Raw genomic sequence first — 23164 nt, 5'->3', positions numbered from 1 at the left:
TGCGTTCTGCTGGATGGAGCTGTCCACAGCCAGGCCTGATGGACCCACAGGAGAATAAGTTCACTAAGGGCAGGGGGACATCTTTGTGGTCCCACATCCACTACCAGCATCAAAGGCATGGAAAGAGGAGATGTGGGGAAATCACGTTCTACATTTTCAAATTCTACCCATTTTTAAAGATTTTTTCTCCTGACACTTTCCTTAATCTGCTCAAAATGATGGTTCTGTCCTCCTTTGAAAGGCACATCTCTGCACCTTACTCCTTCCCTTGCACTATGATTAGCAGGCTGTCTCCTTTCTCAAGACATAAGCTTTCTCATTCATGAAGGTAAGGTCTGTGGTTGATTGTATTTACATCCTTCATGGGGCACTGTGTCTATTAGAGCTTAGATACATATACGAGTGCGATAGAAAGAAATGCTTTATAAATTTTAAATATGTCAAAGCAATTGCAAAATACATTTCTTTTGTTGGGGAAAAATGGGTCAACATGGTCAGTATTGGTCTTCAGATCTTGGGTTTCCTTAATATTTCATCAACTTAGTTTTAAAAATTACGATTTCAACTTTGTATTTAAGTGATATGACAATTTGTCTTCAGATTCTTGAAAATCAGTTCCTCTGGAGTATAATATTTAGAAGTCAAATGTATGTATTGGATATGTCCACAATATATTTCAAAGCAACCTTATTTCAGAACTTTAATTTGTCTATGATATAATCTAGAAACAATAAATGCTGGAGAGGGTGTGGAGAAAAGGGAACACTCTTGCACTGCTGGTGGGAATGTGAATTGGTTCAGCCACTATGGAGAACAGTATGGAGGTTCCTTAAAAAGCTACAAATAGAACTACCATATGACCCAGCAATTCCACTACTGGGCATATACCCTGAGAAAACCGAAATTCAAAAAGAGTCATGTACCAAAATGTTCATTGCAGCTCTATTTACAATAGCCCGGAGATGGAAACAACCTAGGTGCCCATCATCGGATGAATGGATAAAGAAGATGTGGCACATATATACAATGGAATATTACTCAGCCATAAAAAGAAACGAAATTGAGCTATTTGTAATGAGGTGGATAGACCTAGAGTCTGTCATACAGAGTGAAGTAAGTCAGAAAGAAAAAGACAAATACCGTATGCTAACACATATATATGGAATTTAAGGAAAAAAAATGTCATGAAGAACCTAGGGGTAAGGCAGGAATAAAGACGCAGACCTACTGGAGAATGGACTTGAGGTTATGGGGAGGGGGAAGGGTGAGCTGTGACAGGGCAAGAGAGAGTCATGGACATATACACACTAACAAACGTAGTAAGGTAGATAGCTAGTTGGAAGCAGCCGCATGGCACAGGGATATTGGCTTGGTGCTTTGTGACAGCCTGAAGGGGTGGGATAGGGAGGGTGGGAGGGAGGGAGACGCAAGAGGGAAGAGATATGGGAACATATGTATATGTATAACTGATTCACTTTGTTATAAAGCAGAAACTAACACACCATTGTAAAGCAATTATACCCCAATAAAGATGTTTAAAAAAAAAAGTATACCGAAGAGACAGCTTGATATTTTCACTGTCCTATTAGAAAAAATGGGTTAACTAGAATAAATTCTTAGTAAAATAGGATGGATACTAGTCTGTGTGTAGCTAGCCTTTAAATCTCTCTCTCTCTCTCACACACACACACCACTGGAATTCACTTTTAAATCCAATCTCTCTAATAAATGATATGATAGAGATCCTTGACAACCTAAAGACAGCATAATTAAAATAAAAAAGAGGAAGTCTGATCAAAACCTTGTAGTCAGGAAGAAATCACAATCTATCCAGTAGTAAAGAATATAAATGGAGAAAGACGTAAGTCATTCACTTAAACTAGATGTACAACCATTTGCTGATGAGCAGTACTCAGTAGAAGTTGGTCTACTTTGGTTCTTTCTTTGGTGGTTTAGTTACCAAAGTATAAAAATAATTTCACTATAAAGTGCCCTTTCCTAAAAAATGGGTCAGCAACACGGACCCTAAGCATAGTGCTACGTGTTCGTTGTTCTTGTAGATGTGTGTGTTGATAATGAGGTTTCTGCTTTCTGGATTTCAGAAGGATCTTAAAAAGGAAATCTATGGACAAGCCAGCTTGCAGATAATAAAAAGCATGAATAGACCTCTGAAAGGAACACATCTGAGAGCATGCACTGGGCTTTTCCACAATGAAATCAACAGGAGAGAAATGTGGGTGCCAAAGGCAGGGACCCACTCATCTGCTAGTTTACCCAGAGCCTGTAGCCATGGCCAAGGGACCCATAGGCTCTGACAATCGCTGAACTTCTACCGTCCTCTTTAACTATATTTTTTGGACAGGAAACCCCCAGCTGCAGCAAATCACATTTTGTTTTTGCTCTGTTTTGTTTTTAAACAGTATGCATGGAGACCACTGAAAATGGAAGCCCCCGAAGCCCTATTTAGGTAAAATGAAGTGCTCTTCTTCCTTACTTTTCACCGTGAGGTACATGGACTTGCTGACGTCCGCGCCCACATCGTTGCTGACCTTGCACAGGTAGTAGCCGCTGTCTTCTTCTACCACGTGCTTGATCAACAGAGACCCGTTGCTGAGGACCTGAATTCGGCCATTCAGGGCAATCGGTTGGAACTGGGGAACCCCAGCACCTGCAACAGAATAAAAAAGAGGAACGGTGATGCTAACATGAATAAATACAGGGAGACAATGAGCTCAAGGACACCAGACCAATGAAGGGAAGTGATGGACGCCGAACACACAACCTAGAGGACAGGCAACAGATACACCAAGATTTTTTTCTTTCCTCCGACGATGAAATTCTTGTTTATGGAGAAACATGTTTATTTAAAATGACAGTATTTCAAACTCTGAGATAAAGAGTAAGAGAACTTACAGATAGTTTCTACAATTCATCAAATTTGATGAGCGTTAAGCAGTTGATAAATTATTTACAGAAAGCACAGTAGAATGACTACAGAAGTAGACATCTCTTGTGTAACTAAATACATTTTTTGTGTCCCTAGGGACTTAATCTGCATGTAAACAAGGAGTGCTTCAGGGACAAGGCATTTGAAGACCTCACAGGATGAGCACCTCTGAGACTACAAGGAGAAAACTAATACTGCAGACTTCCCTTCTAAGTGTGGTTTATTCCAGTCTAGAAACACCATGTACTATCAGCATCATTGAATATTATTAAATAAATAAGTCAGATCACTGCACTAAGACAGCACGAATTAAAACACTGCTCTCCTCTGAGTGCTTGCATTCAAGGAAATAGTGGCCCAGATGTGGTATGCTATGGTCATAGATGTGATGTGATCCACATAAAAGATCCATATAAAACTAATTTAGAAAATAAATTTAGAAATAATAAAACAGAGCATTAAGGCCTCGGGAGATTTCTGGGAAGATGGTAGTTGGATGAATCGGATGAATCTGCTATGTTGTTTGCCCCTCTTCTGGGACTAGGAGGGTGTGGTCCAAGCCTTGAAAGGCTGACAGAACTTCTCCATCTTCCTGGACCACTCTATCTTCCTGGAGAAAGCTCAAAGCATGGGCCAAGTGTGTGTTCTAGAGAAGAGCTGCTGGTCTGTGTGTCCCCAGAACCTACATGGGACCTGAACAGGTGGGTGGTCACCCGTTCATGCAGGAAACTTCAGACTTTGCATCTGGGGAAGTGAAATGAGAGGGGGATACACTTTCTCCTGTTGTCTCCTCCCAAACTGACCATTTACCTATTGGTATCCCTCAGGTCACAGTGGCAGAGACTGTGGCTATGCCTTCCCTTACCTATTTCAGCTCCACCAAAGAGACAAAGGAAATTAATCATGTATCTGAGGGGACCTTTCATAATGAATTACAAGGACAAGCAGAATCCCTACAACAGATGGTTTCTATCAAAACACAACTGTTAGAGAGTATATATGGAAACTTGAATTTAAAAAACAGAGTTCTATTTCTGCTCAGGATGGAGAAAGACACAAAAGAATATCACTTGCATTCTAGCAACAAAAAAGAGACGTTAATCTACAAAATCATGCTTTTCTTTGAATGAATCAGAAAGTGGAAGTCACAGGCAACTGGGTAAACTTGGTTGCAAAGAATTAAAAGCCCTACAAGGAGATAAGGTACAAGTAAACAATTTCATCTTTGGGACAGGGTGAGAGGACAAGGTCCTGGGCATACAAGCAGGTAGGAAGTAAAGAACTAGAAATAAGTATAACCTGCTTCAATTGCTACTCTTTCATGCATCATGACCAAAATTCAATAAAATATTATGAGATGCACAAACACAAAAGCAAGAAAAAAGAACCAGAGAAGAAATGATCAATAGTTTTGAAATCTTGGTATGGAACTTGGTATGGAACAGACAGGGACTTTACAACAACTATGGTTAATGCCCATAAACAGGTGGGGATTCAGAAAGAATATTAAAACTACACAAAAGAGACAGACAGATAAATAAAATGTCAGAAACAACAAACACAATATTAGATCGAAAGAATTCCTTAAGCTAATCAGCAGATTGAACACAGCAGAGAAAATAGTGAACTTGATGCTAAGTCAACAGAAATTATCCAAATCAAAACAAAAAGTGCAAAAGAGTGAAAAATACAGAATAGATTGTCCTAGAGCTCTAGAACAATATCAAATATTCTAACATTGAGTAATTATAGTTTCAAAAGGAGAAGAAAGACAGGGGAAGAAGAAATAATATTTGAAATATAGAAGACTTTAATACCACTATCACTCAGTTTGACTTAACTGACATTTATAGAATTCTACACCCTGCAGTAGCAGAATACATACTGGTTTCGAGTGCACATGGAACAGATATCCAGAAAGGCAATATTTTGGGTCATAATACAAATTTCAATAGATGTTCAAAAATAAAATAATACAAATCACTTTCTAGCTCCACAGAAGAACTAAAATTGAAATCAATAACAGAGATATATCTGGGAAAACCTCAAATATTTGAAACTTAAACAATACGCTTCTAAAAAAACTCATGAGTCAAAGAAAAAATCACCAGAGTAATTAGAAAAAATATATTCTGAGTTGAATAAGAATGTAAAAACAACATATCAAAATATCTGAGATGCAGCTAAAAGCAACACTTAGATGGAAGTTTGTAGCTTTAAGTGTTTGTATTGGAAAAGGAAAAAGATCACAAATCAATGATCTAAGCATCCCTCTTAAGAAGCTACTACAGGAAGAGCAAATGAAACTCAAAGTAAGGAGAAGTAAGGAAACAATAAACAGGAAAACTGAAATCAGTGAAATAAAAAACAGAAAATTGTAGAGAAAATCAATAAAACCAAAAGCCAGTTCTTTGAAAAAAAAAATACAAAAACCTCTAGCTGGACTGATCAAGAAAAGAGAAGAGACATTAGTTACGAGTAACTATAATGAAAAAGGCCATCACCGTGGTCCCTACTTGAATTAAAAGGATAATAGGAAAATATTAGGAATAACTTTGTGTCAATAGGTTTAAAAAGTTATATTAAATAGATAAATTTCTGGAAAGACACAAACTCTTAAATATCACTCAAGAAAAATTAGATAAACTTAATAGTCCTGTATCTATAAAGTTAATTTGTAGTTAACAACTTTCCACAAAGAACAATCAAAGCCCAGACAGCTTCATTAGTGAATACTACCTAACACCTAAAGAAAAAAAAATTTTTTACACAAAGTCTTTCAGAAAATACAAGAGAATAAAACACTTTACCACTGATTTTATGAGGCCAGCAACATCTTGATACCAAAATCAAAGACCTTAGAACTAGAAACCAATATCCCAACATAGACATAAAAATCCTTAACCAGCCAAGCCAGGAATGGGAGCTGGGAGCAGGGAGCCAGCCGGGCTCTTGGACAGGCCTGGTGAGCATAGTGGCGCAGGATCTTTGTGCTCGGCCAGGTGTCAGGCCTGAGCCTCTGAGGTGGGAGAGCAGAGTTCAGGACATTGGCCCACCAGAGACCTCCCAGACCCTCATAATATCCATTGGCCAGAGCTCTCATGGAGATCTCTGTCTCAACGCTAAGACCCAGCTCCACTCAACAACCAGCTAGTTACAGTGCTGGACACCCTATGCCAAACAACTACCAAGACAAGAACACAACCCCGCCCATTAGCAGAGAAGACGTCTAAAATCATAAAGAGATCAAAGACACCCCAAAACGCACCACTGGCTGCAGCCCTGCCCACCAGAAAGACAAGATCCAGCCCCACCCATGAGAACACAGGCACCAGTCCCCTCCACCTGGAAGCCTACACAGGCCACTGAACCAAACTTACCCACTGGGGGCAGACACCAAAAAACAACGGGAACTACGAACCTGCAGTCTGTGAAAAGGAGACCCCAAACACAGTAAGTTCATCAAAATACACAGCAGATGAAGGAGCAAGGAAAAAAGCAACCAGACCAAAGAAATGAAGAGGGAATAGGCAGTCTGCCTGAAAAAGAATTAAGACTGATGAGAGTAAAGATGATCCAAAATCTTGGAAATAGAATGGAGAAAATACAAGAAACGTTTAACAAGGATGTAGAAGAACTAAAGAGCAAACAAACAATGATGGACAACACATTAAATGCAATTAAAAATTCGCTAGAAGGAATCAATAGCAGAATAACTGAGACAAAAGAACAGATAAGTGACCTGGAAGATAAAATAGTGGAAATAACTACTGTAGAGCAGACTAAAGAAAAAAGAATGAAAAGAATTGAGAACAGTCTCAGAGACCTCTGGGACAACATTAAACTCACCAACATTTGAATTACAGGGGTCCCAGAAGAAGAAGAGAAAAAGAAAGGGACTGAGAAAATATTTGAAGAGATTATAGTTGAAAACTTCCCTAATTTGGGAAAGGAAATAGTCACCAAAGTCCAGGAAGCCCAGAGAGTCCCATACAGGATAAATCCAAGGAGAAGCATGCCAAGACACATATTAATCAAACTATCAAAAATTAAATACAAAGAAAAAATATTAAAAGCAGCAAGGGAAAAGCAACAAATAACACACAAGGGAATCCCCATAAGGTAAATAGCTGACCTTTCAGCAGAAACTCTGCAAGCCAGAAGGGAGTGAGAGGACATATTTAAAGTGATGAAAGGAAAAAATCTACAACCAAGATTACTCTACACAGCAAGGATCTCATTCAGATTTGATGGAGAAATTAAAACCTTAAAAGACAAGTGAAAGCTAAGAGAATTCAGCACCACCAACCAGCTTTACAACAAATGCTAAAGGAAATTCCCTAAGCAGGAAACACAAGAGAATGAAAAGACCTACAATGACAAACCCAGAACAATTAAGAAAATGGTAATAGGAACATATATACCAATAATTATCTTAAACATAAATGGATTAAATGCTCCAACCAAATACACAGACTGGCTGAATGGATACAAAAACAAGACCCATATATATGCTGTCTATAAGAGACCCACTTCAGACCTAGGGACACATACAGACTGAAAGTGAGGGGATGGAAAAAGATATTCCATGCAAATGGAAACCAAAAGAAAGCTGGAGTAGCAATTCTCAAATCAGACAAAATAGACTTTAAAATAAACTCTTACAAGAGACAAAGAGGGACACTACACAATGATCAAGAGATCAATCCAAAAAGAAGATATAACAATTGTAAATATCTATGCACCCAACACAGGAGCACCTCAATACATAAGGCAAATGATAACGGCCATAAAAGGGGAAATCGACAGTAACACAATCATCATAGGGGACTTTAACAACCCACTTTCACCAATGGACAGATCATCCAAAATGAAAATAAATAAGGAAACACTAGCTTTAAATGACACATTAGACAAGATGGACTTAATTGATATTTATAGGACATTCCATCCAAAAACAACAGAATACACTTTCTTCTCAAGTGCTCATGGAACATTCTACAGGATAGATCATATCTTGGGTCACATATCAAGCCTCGGTAAATTTAAGAAAATTGAAATTGTATCAAGTATCTTTTCTGACCACAATCCTATGAGACTAGGTATCAATTACAGGAAAAAAAAAACTGTAAAAAATACAAACACATGGAGGCTAAACAATACGCTACTAAATAACCAAGAGATCACTGAAAAAATCAAAGAGGACATCAAAACATACCAAGAAAAAAATGACAATAAAAACATGATTACCCAAAACCTACAGGATGCAGGAAAAACAGTTCTAAGAGGGAAGTTTATAGCAATATAATCCTACCACAAGAAACAAGAAACATCTCAAAAAAACAACCTAACCTTACATCTAGAGCAATTAGAGAAAGAAGAACAAAAAACCCCCAAAGTTAGCAGAAGGAAAGAAATCATAAAGATCAGATCAGAAATAAATAAAAGAAATGAAGGAAACAATAGCAAAAATCAATAAAACTAAAAGGTGGTTCTTTGAGAAGATAAACAAAATTGACAGACCATTAGCCAGACTCATCAAGAAAAAAAGGGAGAGGACTCAAATCAATAGAATTAGAAATGAAAAAGGAGAAGCAACAACTGGCACTGCAGAAATTCAAAGGATCATGAGAGATTACTACAAGCAACTCTATGCCAATAAAATGGACAACCTGGAAGAAATGGACAAATTCTTAGAAAAGCAGAACCTTCCGAGACTGAACCAGGAAGAAATAGAAAATATAAACAGACCAATCACAAGCACTGAAATTGAAACTGTGATTAAAAACCTTCCAATAAAGAAAAGCCCAGGACCAGATGGCTTCACAGAAGAATTCTATCAAACATTTAGAGAAAAGCTAACACCTATCCTTCTCCATCTCATCCAAAATATAGCAGACGGAGGAACACTCCCAAACACATTCTATGAGGCCACCATCACCCTGATACAAGAACCAGGCAAAGATGTCACAAAAAAGGAAAGCTACAGGCCAATATCACTGATGAACATAGATGCAAAAATCCTCAACAAAATACTAGCAAACAGAATCCAACAGAACATTAAAAGGATCATACACCATGATCAAGTGGGGTTTATCCCAGGAATGCAAGGATTCTTCAATATATGCAAATGAATTAATGTGATCAACCATATTTACAAATTGAAGGAGAAAAACCATATGATCATCTCAATAGATGCAGAAAAAGCTTTTGACAGAATTCAACACAGATTTATGACAAAAACCCTCCAGAAAGTAGGCATAGAGGGAATTTACCTCAACACAATAAAGGCCATATATGACAAACCCACAGCCAACATCATTCTCAATGGTGAAAAACTGAAACCATTTCCTCTAAGAACAGGAACAAGACACATTTGCCTACTCTCATTACTATCAGTCAACACAGTTTTGGAAGTTTTAGCAATCAGAGAAGGAAAAGAAATAAAAGGAATCCAAATCAGAAAAGAAGAAGTAACTGCCACTGTTTGCAGATGACATGATACTATACATAGAATATCCTAAAGATGCTACCAGAAAAGTACTTGAGCTAATCAATGAATTTGGTAAAGTACCAGGATACAAAATTAATGCACAGACATCTCTGGCATTCCTATATACCAATGATGAAAAATGTGAAAGAGAAATTAAGGAAACACTCCTATTTACCATTGTAATAAAAGAATAAAATACCTAGGAATAAACCTACCTAAGGAGACAAAAGACCTGTATGCAGAAAACTATAAGACACTGATGAAAGAAATTAAAGATGATACAGATGGAGAGATATACCATGTTCTTGGATTGGAAGAATCAATATTGTGAAAATGACTATACTACCCAAAGCAATCTACAGAGTGAATGCAATACCTATCAAACTACCAATGGCATTTTTCACAGAACTAGAACAAAAAGTTGCACAATTTGTATGGAAACACAAAAGACTCCGAATAGCCAAAGCAATCTTGAGAAAGAAAAACAGAGCTGGAGGAAACAGGCTCCCAGACTACAGACTACACTACAAAGCTACAGTAATCAAGAGAGTATGGTACTGGCACAAAAACAGACATATAGATCAATGGAACAGGATAGAAAGTCCAGAGATAAACCCACACACATATGGTCACCTTATCTTTGATAAAGGAGGCAAGAATATACAATGGAGAAAAGACAGCCTCTTCAATAAGTGGTGCTAGGAAACTGGACAGCTACTTGTAAAAGAATGAAATTAGAACACTCCCTAATGCCATATACAAAAATAAACTCAAAATGGGTTAATGACCTAAATGTAATGCCAGACACTATAAAACTCTTAGGGGAAAACATAGGCAGAACACTCTATGACATAAATCACAGCAAGATCCTTTTTGACCCACCTCCTAGAGAAATGAAAATAAAAACAAAAATAAACAAATGGGACCTAATGAAACTTCAAAGCTTTTGCACAGCAAAGGAAACCATAAACAAGATGAAAAGACAACCCTCAGAAAGGGAGAAAATATTTGCAAATGAAGCAACTGACAAAGGATTAATCCCAAAATATACAAGCAGCTCATGCAGCTCAATATCAAAAAAACAAACAACCTGGGCTTCCCTGGTGGCGCAGTGGTTGAGAGTTTGCCTGCCGATGCAGGGGATACGGGTTCGTGCCCCGGTCCGGGAAGATCCCACATGCCGTGGAGTGGCTGGGCCCGTGAGCCATGGCCGCTGAGCCTGCGCGTCCAGAGCCTGTGCTCCGCAATGGAAGAGGCCGCAACAGTGAGAGGCCCGTGTACCACAAAAAACAAACAAACAAACAAACAAAAAAAAACCCCATCCAAAAATGGGCAGAAGACCTACACAGACATTTCTCCAAAGAAGATATACAGATTGCCAACGAACACTTGAAAGGATGCTCAATATCACTAATCATTAGAGAAATGCAAATCAAAACTACAATGAGGTATCACCTCACAACAGTCAGAATGGCCATCATCAAAAACTCTACAAACAATAAATGCTGGAGAGGGTGTGGAGAAAAGGGAACCCTCTGGCACTGTTGGTGGGAATGTAAATTGATACAGCCACTATGGAGAACAGTATGGAGGTTCCTTGATAAACTAAAAATAGAACTACCATACGACCCAGCAATCCCGCTACTGGGCATATACCCTGAGAAAACCATAATTCAAAAAGAGTTATGTACCACAATGTTCAATGCAGCACTATTTACAGTAGCCAGGAGATGGAAGCAACCTAAGTGTCCATCAGCAGATGAATGGATAAAGAAGATGTGGCACATATATACAATGGACTATTACTCAGCCATAAAAAGAAATGAAATTGAGTTATTTGTAATGAGGTGGATGGACCTAGAGTCTGTCATACACAGTGAAGTAAGTCAGAAAGAGAAAAACAAATACCGTATGCTAACACATATACATGGAATCTAAAAAAAAAAAAATGGTTCTGAAGAATCTAGGGGCAGGACAGGGATAAAGATGCAGACGTAGAGAATGGACTTGAGGCCACGGGGAGGGGGAATGGTAAGCTGGGACGAAGTGAGAGAGGGGTATGGACATATATACACTACCAAATGTAAATTAGACAGGTAGTGGGAAGCAGCCGCATAGCACAGGGAGATCAGCTACGTGCTTTGTGACCACCTAGAGGAAGGGTGGGAGGGAGTCACAAGAGGGAGGGGATATGGGGATGTATGTATTCATATAGCTGACTCACTTTGTTATAAACAGAAACTAACACACTACTGTAAAGCAATTATACTCCAATAAAGATGTTAAAAAAAAATCCTTAACCAAACGCTACCAAATGAGGTTTATCAATATATAAAAACAATAATATATCATGACCAAGTGAGTTTTATTCTAGGAATGCAAGGTTGGTTTCAATTCAAAAATTAGTGAATGTAATTTATCATATTAACAGACCAAAAAAGAAGCACAATATGATTACTTGAATATATACAAAGAAAAAAGAAAAAGTATTTTAGAGTTAAAGATCCTGATAAAATCTCATAGTGAGCTAGTCATAGAACGGAATTACTTGATAAAAGGTTTCAAAAGGCTTACAGTTAACATCACACTTAATTCTAAAAACCGAATTATTTTCCACCAAAGATCAAGAAAGAGACAAGAATGATTGGTCTGGTCCTTTCATTCAACATTGTTCTGAAGATTTTATCAAGAGCAATTCAAAAAGAAAATGACATAAAATACATATGTATTAGAAAAGAAGAATATAACTGTCTTCCTTCACAGATGACATAATTATTTACATAGTTAATGAAAGAGTCTACAAAAATGTTGCTAGGATTGTAAATGACTTTAGCAAAGTCATAGTATACATCAAAATACAAAATTCAAAGTTAACTTTATTTTTATATATTAGTAACAAGCAATACTGAAATTTAAAAAAAATAAATTTGCATGAAAACTTGAAATATTTACAGATAAATTTAACAAGATATTTGCAAGACTGGTCTACTGAAAACTGCAAAAGTTGTTGCTCACAAGTAAAGAAGACCTAGATGAGTAGAGATGGGGCATTATACCATGTTCATGGATAAAAATTCTTAATATTTTCAGGCAGTTATTGGAAATCTTGTTGTATAAAAGGCCAAATAATAAACATTTTATGGTTTGCAAGCCATACAGTCTGTCACAATTACTTATTTCTGTCATTGAAGCATGAATGCAGCTACAGAAAGTACATAAAACAGCACAATTACGTTCCAATAACATTTATTTACAAAGGCAGGTTTTGAGAAGAATTTGGCTTGTGGTCTGTAGTTGGCTGACATCTGATTTAAAGGTATGTAAAAAAAGTATATAGGTGTAAGATAATTGTAAAGTTGGAAGAGGGTGCATATACTAATAATACTAATATATTATATACTATATAATATACTATATAATAGTATATATACTATATATACTATATATATATAGTATATGTATATATATAGTATATATACTATATATATATATAATATATTATATACTATATAATATACTATATAATATACATATACTAATAATACTCACACTAATCACCTGGATTAGTTCTTTATCTCATATCTGGTGTGAAATATCGTAACATCTTTCTAAGTAGAAAAATGGTTTTAATTTATCTTATTCAAAAAGAATTCAAAATCAGGGATGAAAAAATTTTAAAAACATAATAGTAGTTTTTAATAACTTCAATAGGTTGATTTCCTCAGTATCAGCTACTGACTATTTTATAGAATGAGATGAAATGAACAAAATCATTCTTATCCTTACACCTGTTCACTCCTTGGGAATAGTCAAAAATTATCAAAATGTATAAAATGAAAAATTACAACAGAAGCATATAGATCATTTAAAACTTAATCCAGGGGCTTCCCTGGTGGCGCAGTGGTTGAGAGTCCGCCTGCCGATGCAGGGGACACGGGTTCGTGCCCTGGTCCGGGAAGACCCCACATGCCGCGGAGCAGCTGGGCCCGTGAGCCATGGCCGCTGAGCTTGCGCGTCCGGAGCCTGTGCTCCGCAATGGGAGAGGCCACAACAGTGACAGGACCGCGTACCCCCCAAATAAACTTAATCCGTATGAAAGTTCACGGAAGAATTAAAGAAATGTTTGATGGATAATGAATATATCACTAAATGAATGGTTGATTTTGGAAAATAATTGATGAGAGCTATCTCCAAGTTTACCTACTGGGGTTTAAAACATGAGAATTTCAGATTAGGAATCTGTGAATTTTTGGTCAAAAATTTAAACAGTAAAAAAGTAACTTCCCTCTTTTTCTCCTCAAGATCCTGTTATCTTGAGGAGAAAAGAAGGGACTATAGCCTTCCTAATTTTTTATAAGCACATATAAAATTGTGCTTTGTCTATACAAAATGGTGTTTATTGTCCAATTACTAAGCACCTACTCTGTGGTGGATCCAAGGCAAGCAGCTATGGTTACAAAAGATGGTGGCCTCTTTGTCAATCTCTCTTTGAGGTCAGAACCCTCACACTGGGTAAATGTGAGTGGCCATATTGTGAGCCTTCCTATGGAGAGCCTTCCATGAGGGTCTCCCCCAGCCAACAGTCTGTGAGAAGCTGAAACCTGCCAGCAACCACCTGAGTGGGATGAACCTTGATATGACTGAATCCCTGGCCAACAGCCTGAGTGCAGTGCTGGGAGACACCTTGAAATAGAGTACTCAGTTAAGCCATACCCAGATTCCTGCCCCACAGAGATCATAAATGTGCTTTATCATTGTTAAGCCACTAAGCTTTGGGGTAATTTGTTACACAGCCACAGATCCCCAATACACTGTGAAAAACTAGGTAATCAGGAATCCTTTTAGTTCCTCAGTTTCCTTACCTGCAAAATGGAGATAATAATAGATCCTCCTTCATAGGGCAGTGTAGGCATTTAAATTCTTAAGCTATTGTGTGACACACAGTAAGCACACACTATTGCTGTTTTCTTCTACTTTCTGCTTCTATTTATTTAATCAGTTTTTGATTAGCTGACTATTTCTTTCCGACTCCACAAGACTAAGGACAATGTTGCAATGAACCTCTCTGCTTGTCAATCAATCCATCAATAGAAAGAAAGATATAGTGGTAGGAACTCCATTGGATACATACTTGGAGTGGAATTCTGCACATCCAAGTGTTAAAATATATTGCTAAGTTGCTTAGTAAAAGAGCAATTTTATTTCCTGGGGCTGGGGTTAATTTTTTCCTCACACATGTACACTATTAATCTTTTTGATCTTCATCAATATAGTATATATATATCCCATCACTTTAATTTACATGGTTTTACTAACTTGTATATTTTTTGGGTGCTTTTGCTTATAGATAAGTCTGAGCATCTTTTTATAAATGTATCAATAATTTGTACTTGTTCTTTGGTGAACACTATCTATATTCTTTGCTCATGGATCTATTGAACTTTGTCTTTTTCCTCTTCATTTGCCAAAGCACTTTGGTTCCTAAAAGTGATTCTATTTTCCTATTTTACAAAACTTTACTTTTGTTTGTGTTGTTTCAATCAGGATTGGATGTTGAATATTATCAGCTGCCTTTTCATCATCTATTGAGATGAGCATACTTTTCTCCTATAAAAGTTTACTGTATCTTTTAAGGATCTGGTTTCGTAAATTATAAAATTCCTTCTTAAGGATAATAGTTTCTTTGGGGTAAGGATAAAAAATATTATTAGAAATTAAAAATCAAAGAAAAAGCCTTTGATTTTTATTTAAATGCTTAAATTTGGTTGACAGTTTGAAAAATCTGTAAAGGCTATTGATACCTTTCTCAAAGTTAACAGCATGCTGGGAGCCAGATCTAGACTATTACACACAACCTGGAAATTCAGCCAAACGTAGGATTTAAGAAATGTCTCCATAAGGCAGCAAACCAGGAAATCTGAAAATGCTATGGGATTTACAGATTCTGTAAAAATGTGTTACAAATCCCTGAGAACCTAATAAAATGCTGATAGAATGTGAGAAAGTTGTAGGATCGTTCACATCAAAAACACAAATGTTTTCTTCTCCTCAAAGAATTTTCACCAGAAAAATACTTACAATATTTGACACATTTATAGTAAAGAATTACAAGATAAAATTTAGCTACACTGCTAAGCTTTCTCAATTAAATAGCTGAAAAGGATTATCTATTAACTCCTATCTTGACCGAGAGAAGCCTCTTCATTATTAAAATGTCCTAATGGAGACAGAGATAAAGTATAAGTGCAGTTGAAAACCATTAAATCTTTTTTTTCTTTCATCAGAAAATGAACCTAACTTGAAGGGATATACCATTTATAAATGTGACCATGCTTGCTAAACAGAGTAATTCATCCACCATAAGGACAACAATCACAGCGATGAGTACTGTTTAATTTGAGGAAAGTGGACTTGGCCATGGTTTGGTAGAATTATAGGTCATCTACTTCAGATTCATCATTATGGTAAAGAACAAAAGTTAATGCAGTGCACACAATATTTCAAAATTCTGCAATCTTGTTAGCATAAGGTAAGTATTTTGCATAATTAACTAGAAGATACACTTATAGCAACCAGAAGCCATTAATTAAAATGATGTCAGTTTTCTGTGGATAGCTGGGGTCAAGTGGGGAAAAATTTAATGTTCCGTTACATGAAAAGCAAATGTTCACACATTATGTAAGGCACCCACAGACCGACTGAGTATGTTCATATTGTGTGACCTTTATTATTTATTGAAAAGATACACCTAGCAGGACTCTCAAGAACTGAGGGAGTAGGAATAGTGGAAAAAGAATAGCTGAGTATCACCAAGTGAGCCCACTTTGAAGGCAGCAACAAATAGGGCCATTGTTTCATCTTTTCTTCCCTCTGAAGTCTTTGCTGATTTGAAGTGAGAGCACTTGACTAAGAGTCAGCAGAATTGGGCTCCTATGTTATCTCTTAAACTTAGGAGCTCTGCCCTTGAGCAAGTAGCTTATTCTGTCTGCATCCTTAATGTCATCATATATGAAATAGGAAGGAATTCATTTACATACTATATAGATTGTTCACAAGAAAAGGAACAAGACTGCATGAATGCAAATGGGTGTCAATGTCCACATGCTGAGACCAGAAGAAGTTGGCCAATGAGCACATGCAGAGAGTCGCCTGGCAGGTGGAAGAACATTGTTTTGGAGGGGAAGAGAACAGAAAGAAGTAGATCACTTTCTACTCCCTGGGCTGCACCCAAATAATAAGCTATTCCTTCTCCCCACCAAGGAGTCAAAACACAGTCCCTTTCGTCCTTATGGACAGGGCGGTGTTTTCCTGAGGAATGAGTTTGTTTTCCTTGCTCAGGGAGAGGGCCCTCTGAGAACAGTTGGTGGGCTGAAGGGAGTGAGTAGCTACAAAGATGGGTGGGGACAGGACGAGGAGAGAGCAAGTACCCAGAGAAACAGCAGGTGCACCCATTTCAGGTGTGGCCGCTGGGAAGGGAACCCTTGATCAGTGACAGAGGGCTGGGTTCTGAGTCCTGTTCCAGAGAAGAATCCCAAAGAGGACAGAGGCACAGTCCTGAGACATGGGTCCAGTTCCAGGCTGGAGGGCTCTTCCCAAGCCCAAAGAAAGAAGCTTCCACACGGTACACGATGTGCACATCATGTTTTGTCTATATGTTTGCATCAGGTATTGTCTGTTGATCTTAGCACTACTGCTGCACTTCTAAAGTCTTCCCTAAATTTCAGGGATGGGAAGCCTGAGAAGAACATTCCCCCGGCTGATTTGTCACCGTTCTGGTTTACATTTCACCAGTGAGAGGCACTTGAATGCGATTTGGAAAGTGCAAGGAAGGAGAAATCGTCGTTCTCCTTTAGAAGCAGTAAGTCGATGCATGGGCAGATGCCAAACATCCAAGTCCGGGAGAACAAATTTCGTTCTGGAGCAGCTGGAACCACAGATGGAAGTGGCCTCTCCTGGCTCCCACTTTTGTCAAGCTCCTAAAAGGCAGCTGAATTCCTCCCATCCTTCTAAAAATACGCATGCATCTAATTCCCTGTATTAAATTCCTACTTGATAAAACACTGCACCATAACTGGGACAGCATCAAGGTTACTTCTTTTGTAAATTTGCATATAATTATGTTCACTGTGCAATTCACTTTCTTCTTTTAATCTCTGTATGTCTATCCTGAAGAATTCTATCCAATAAAAACAACTGAACTTAGGTGGCCTAGACTGGTGCCGGCCGAGGGGTTGTTAGAATTTGGTGGTCCACTAGTTTATCATGCTCATTTCATGACTTTTACTCTGTACCTAATCTGCAAGCATCCTTTTTATCATCAAGATGGAACACTGGTCCCTTACTTATCAGAAAATGGAACCATGAACTGCCACGATTCGGCACTTGTTGATGGGACATGCGATACCAGAGGCAGTTTGAATGGCTGGACTTTGCTGATGCCACCATTGGGCTTTGCATTGGGACCATGGGCTGCGAGCCGCCCCTGCAGCTGTGTCGACCATACAAGGTTTTCAGTCACCACCTCCTTGGAGCAAGAGATGCCCAAACATTTGTCCTCAGTGTGGCTGTCCCTATCCACAAGAGGATGGTTAGAAAGTTCCTGGGGAAAGACAATGAGAAAAAGGGAAGACAGAGGAGTGGAGAAAAAGAAGGGAGGGCCAGATGGACCCCCGGGGCCATTGTCCTGGTGACTCTACCAAGGCTCGGGGTAACTGCAGTTTCCTTGGGTGGGGGTGGGGCATCTACGATGGTCCTGATGCAGCTCCCAGAGCCCCGGAGACTCTGCTTATTTTAGCACAGGGAAAGGCCGCAGCTTTCCATTCCTCGTGAGTTTTATTCTACCATCAAAAGGAAATACACCAATATGATGAACATTCATCTTCTCCGTTCTGCTCACCATCCTTTTCCAAGAACTCATTATTGCTCAGTGAGACCCATTGCTCCTACCTGGGAACAGACAAGCAGAGCTGCTTTTGTTGTACCTGAGAGAACCACATTTGACTTTGAAGTTGGGTTTATTTTCACCACTTACGTCACAGGGAGGTGTCACTTTCTCCTTTTTAGATTCTTTGAGCTCTTTCTCTGCATTTATTCTAGATTCATAGCTTGTCACCTATTTGCATGGGGACAGGGGACACTGGATGATAGGTGAGACTTGATAGCCTCGATGAGCCTGGTGAAGGAGTTTGGAGCGGGTGTTGCTGGAAAGACCCGAGAGGACGACTGCAGGTCCAGTAAACCAGTGGACAGAAGAGGTCAGATGCATGGGGATGGAGGCTTGGAGGCATCCTAACCCATGCAGAAAGTGGGACAGTGGTGAGTCTGGGAGCAGGCGTGGTTAGAGCTCTGGGTGGTAATCAGACAGACAGGCAGGCAGGGAGGTGAGACAGGATTAGATGACCAAGGGCCAAGCAGATGACCAAGACAGAGATCCAGTTTCTAGGACAGGGTTGTGAAAGCAACACTTGGTCTGAGCAAAGGCTGTGATCTGGCATTCAAGGTCAGAGTGTAAGTGGCCACGAGGGTAAAGAAATGAAGCTAAATGCCTTGAATGCTAAAACAAGAAGGAGGCTCAGGCCCGAGGTCAGGACAAGAGTGAAACCTGCAAGGATACAGGAAATAGGATTAAGGGACCAGAGCTTAGGAAGGAACTTTGTGGGTCCAGAGACCCAAGGACAATCCTGACTGGGCCTCCCCACGGAGTTACTTCAATAGGAAACCTCCTGTTTTCCTACAGGGGAAAAGAGGAACAATCTCATTTAAGGGACTTATTATTATTTTGTTTTTTGGTCTCTTGATTGTTTGTCCCCATCCGGACTTATCTTTTGAATGGAAAGCAGGGGACCTGCAGTGGGGGCCATCTCTTGACTGCTGAGGAAGAGGTGGCTGCGATCAACTCAGCAGGGAGGTCTGGAATTGGTTTTGGTAGAAAAAATGTCCTACAATTAACATACTTGAGAACTTGGGCTTGTCCCATGCTGCACATTCTTCATGGCATTTGGAGACATAGGCCTTGGGGATTGTGGAAGGTGCTGGGATGTCACCTTGACTGTGGGAGAGAGGGTGTGGGCAGGACCAAGCTGAAGCATTCCAGGGCAAGGCCCTGAGGTAGGAGAAGGCTCCAGAAGGGTCACCTGAGCACTCCGACCAGGTGTACTGAGCACACATTTGTTTCTCAGTCTAGAATTGAGTACATTGCATGGAAATATCCAGAGAACTGTTGTGAGTGTCAGATTTTTTCCTATGGATTTCTGAACAAATGATTGAAGTCCCTGTTGGCCCCTATAAAGAGTCTACAGCTTCTGCTAACAACCATCTGAACCTACAAGTGGATCCTCCTCCAGTTCAGATGAGACTTGGCCCTGGCCAACGACTGCAGCCCTATGAGAGATTCCGAAACAGAGCACCCAGCTAAGATGTGCCCAGACTCCTAATCCACAGAAATCATGAGATTTTTTAAGTTGCTTTAAAAAAAAAAGAAAATAAAAGGAGTCTATGGCAAGATGGTAGGGTTTTGGCAGGTGGGTTGACACCAAACAAAAGAGGACACTTCTGGGACCCAGGAGGTAAGGGACAGCCAGGACCCCTGGTAGAGTATACCTTGTGGGAACAGAAGGACAACTTCCAACAGCTTTCTGGGGACAGAGGGAGATGCCTGAGCAAAAGAAAAACTACTGTGCACCAAATAATGATGGATTCTTGGATGTCTCCAGGAAAAACTGCAGTTGAGGAAACTTTGGTCTCATGTGAATGTGCTACAGGTCAGAGAAGGAAGGGCACAGGGAGGGGGTGAGAGAAATAGGCAGGAAATAGGGGGTCCTATCCCACTGCAGCCTCTCTATGTACTAGAGAGTGGAAGAAGATAGGAACTCCCCCCAGATTAAGGAGCACTTCTCCCTTGCTTGGAAAAGAAAGAGACACGGACAGCTGCAGAGAGTCAACAAAAACTGGCTATAGATGTAACACCTTTCCACCCAGAAAACCAAAGAGGATCAAAAAGAACTATTGGCAGAAGCTTATAAATACTCACTACCACAGACCATAGTAAGAAAGCAAGAGAATTTATAATGGGCATATAAAAAGATTTGAATAAATGGAAAGACTGTCCATGATATTGGCAGGGAAGGATCAATAGTTTAATGATATTGATGTTCTCCATGCTAACCTTTACATTTATTACAGTGTTCCAAAATTTTCAGAATATTTTTTTGGAACTTGATAAAATTAGCCTAACTTGCATCTAGAAGAAATATGCAAATAAAAATCCATGTGAGAAATCTAGGACATTTTTGAAAAAGAAAAAACAATGAGGGGAGGAGTGCTGTATGAGATATTAAAACATATTAGGAAGAGATAAACTTCTAGTATGCACGGTCCTGATGCCAGACAGATAGTGCAAGAGAGAGAGGGATAAAAGATGGATTTCAGCAGACACATTTCTTTCATAGACTATAAAGGAATTAAAGTTAGTGGGAAAAGGTTGGGCTAGGAAATAAATGGCTTTAGTACAATTGAGTAACTGTGTGAGCTGAGGTGATGACGACAGTGATGATGATGATAACAGCGAACGTGTATTGACTAATTGCTATGCCAGGCACCATAATAAATGCTTTCTATGAACCATCTTATTAAATCATCACATTACTCCCCTTATTTCATTTGCTTCTCATATGAGGAATCTGTGGTTCATGCAGGCTAAGTAATTTTCCTGGAGTAACACAGACAGATGGTGTGTGTCTGGGGTTTGCACTCAGCCCACTCTCTTAACTGATGATTTCTACTACTTCTCCTTTATTTTTCTGAAGTAAAGTTCAAATTTAATAAACCTTAATACATAAACAATAGGATTTAAGTTCAAAGGGTTTAAAGATGGTAGCATAAAACCAGCATTAGAACAGTATGGAGGTTTCCTAAAAAACTAAATATAGAATTACCATATGACCCAGCAATACCACTCCTGGGCATATACCCAGAGAAAACCGTAATTCAAAAAGACACATGAATTTGTAAAGCAATTATACTCCATTAAAGATGTTAAAAAAAAAAGACACATGCACCCCAACGTTCATTGCAGCACTATTTACAATAGCCAGGTCATGGAAGCAACCTAAATGCCCATCAACAGACGAATGGATAAAAATGATGTGGTACATAAATACAGTGGAATATTACTCAGCCATAAAAAGGAACGAAATTGGGTCATTTGTAGAGATATGGATGGACCCAGAGACTGTCATACAGAGTGAAGTAAGTCAGAAAGAGAAAAACAAATATTGTATATTAACACATATATGTGGAATCTAGAAATATGGTACAGATGAATCAGTTTGCAAGGCAGAAATAGAGACACAGATGTAGAGAACAAACGTATGGACACCAAGTGGGGAAAGCAGGGGTGGGTGGGTGGTGGTGCTGGGATGAATTGGGAGATTGGGATTGACATAAATACACTAATATGTATAAAATAGATAACTAATAAGAACCTGTTGTATAAAAAAAGAAAACAAATTTTTTTAAAAAACAGCATTTCTTTTCTTCCTGGAAATCATAAAAAAGCAAATGGGAGAAAGAGAAATAGAAAATGCAAACTCTTTTATGCATGAAATTAGGAAATAGCTAAAACTTCAACCACAAAATAGGTGATGGGGCAGACAACAGTGTACACTGAGCAAAGGTACGTGCATTGTGTTAGGGAGTGTTCTAATCTCATACTTTTACAGATACCTGTCCAGTTTTCCCAGCACCACTTATTGAAGAGGCTGTCTTTTCTCCACTGTATATTCTTGCCTCCTTTATCAAAGATAATGTGATCATATGTGCATGGGTTTATCTCTGGGTTTTCTATCCTGTTCCATTGATCAATATTTCTGTTTTTGTGCCAGTACCATACTGTCTTGATTACTGTAGCTTTGTAGTATAGTCTGAAGTCAGGGAGCCTGATTCCTCTAGCTCTGTTTTTCGTTCTCAAGATTCGTTTGGCTATTCGGAGTCTTTTGTGTTTCCATACAAATTGTGAATTTTTTTGTTCTAGTTCTGTGAAAAATGCCATTGGTAGTTTGATAGGGATTGCATTGAATCTGTAGATTGCTTTGGGTAGTAGGGTCATTTTCACAATGTTGATTCTTCCAATCCAAGAACATGGTATATCTCTCCATCTGTTTGTATCATCTTTAATTTCTTTCATCAGTGTCTTATAATTTTCTGCATTCAGTTCTTTTGTCTCCTTAGGTAGGTTTATTCCTAGATATCTTATTCTTTTTGTTGCAATGGTAAATGGGAGTGTTTCCTTAATCTCACTTTCAGATTTTTCATCATTAGTGTATAGGAATGCAAGAGATTTCTGTGCCTTAATTTTGTATCCTGCTACTTTACCAAATTCATTGATTAGCTCTAGTAGTTTTCTGGTAGCATCTTTGGGATTCTCTATGTATAGTATCATGTCATCTGCAAACACTGACAGCTTTACTTCTTCTTTTCCAATTTGGATTCCTTTTATTTCTTTTTCTTCTCTGATTGCTGTGGCTAAAACTTCCAAAACTATGTTGAATAATAGTGGTGAGAGTGGGCAACCTTGTCTTGTTCCTGATCTTAGTGGAAATGGTTTCAGTTTTTCAGAAAAATAAGCTCAAAGTGGATTAAAGGCCTAAATGTAAGGCCAGAAACTATCAAACTCTTAGAGGAAAACATAGGCAGAACACTCTATGACATAAATTACAGCAAGATCC

The 23164-nt window shown here is 38.6% G+C and overlaps 1 protein-coding gene across 2 annotated transcripts in view; it reads right to left on the bottom strand.

Moving 5' to 3' along the window:
* Window positions 1-23164, bottom strand: part of DSCAM (DS cell adhesion molecule) — a gene marked incomplete at both ends in the record, with an annotated part of 750196 nt that overhangs the window by 236211 nt on the left and 490821 nt on the right. For both annotated transcript variants that reach the window (XM_082839812.1, XM_082839811.1), the window contains one exon: window positions 2495-2668. In XM_082839812.1, the coding sequence (XP_082695938.1) occupies window positions 2495-2668 (174 nt within the window). The remainder of the gene's footprint in view (window positions 1-2494; window positions 2669-23164) is intronic.

Source organism: Leucopleurus acutus (assembly GCF_964270905.1).
Source record: "Leucopleurus acutus genome assembly, chromosome: 5".
Classification (NCBI taxonomy): Eukaryota; Metazoa; Chordata; class Mammalia; order Artiodactyla; family Delphinidae; genus Leucopleurus; species Leucopleurus acutus.
This window is presented reverse-complemented; position numbering and strand designations above follow the sequence as displayed.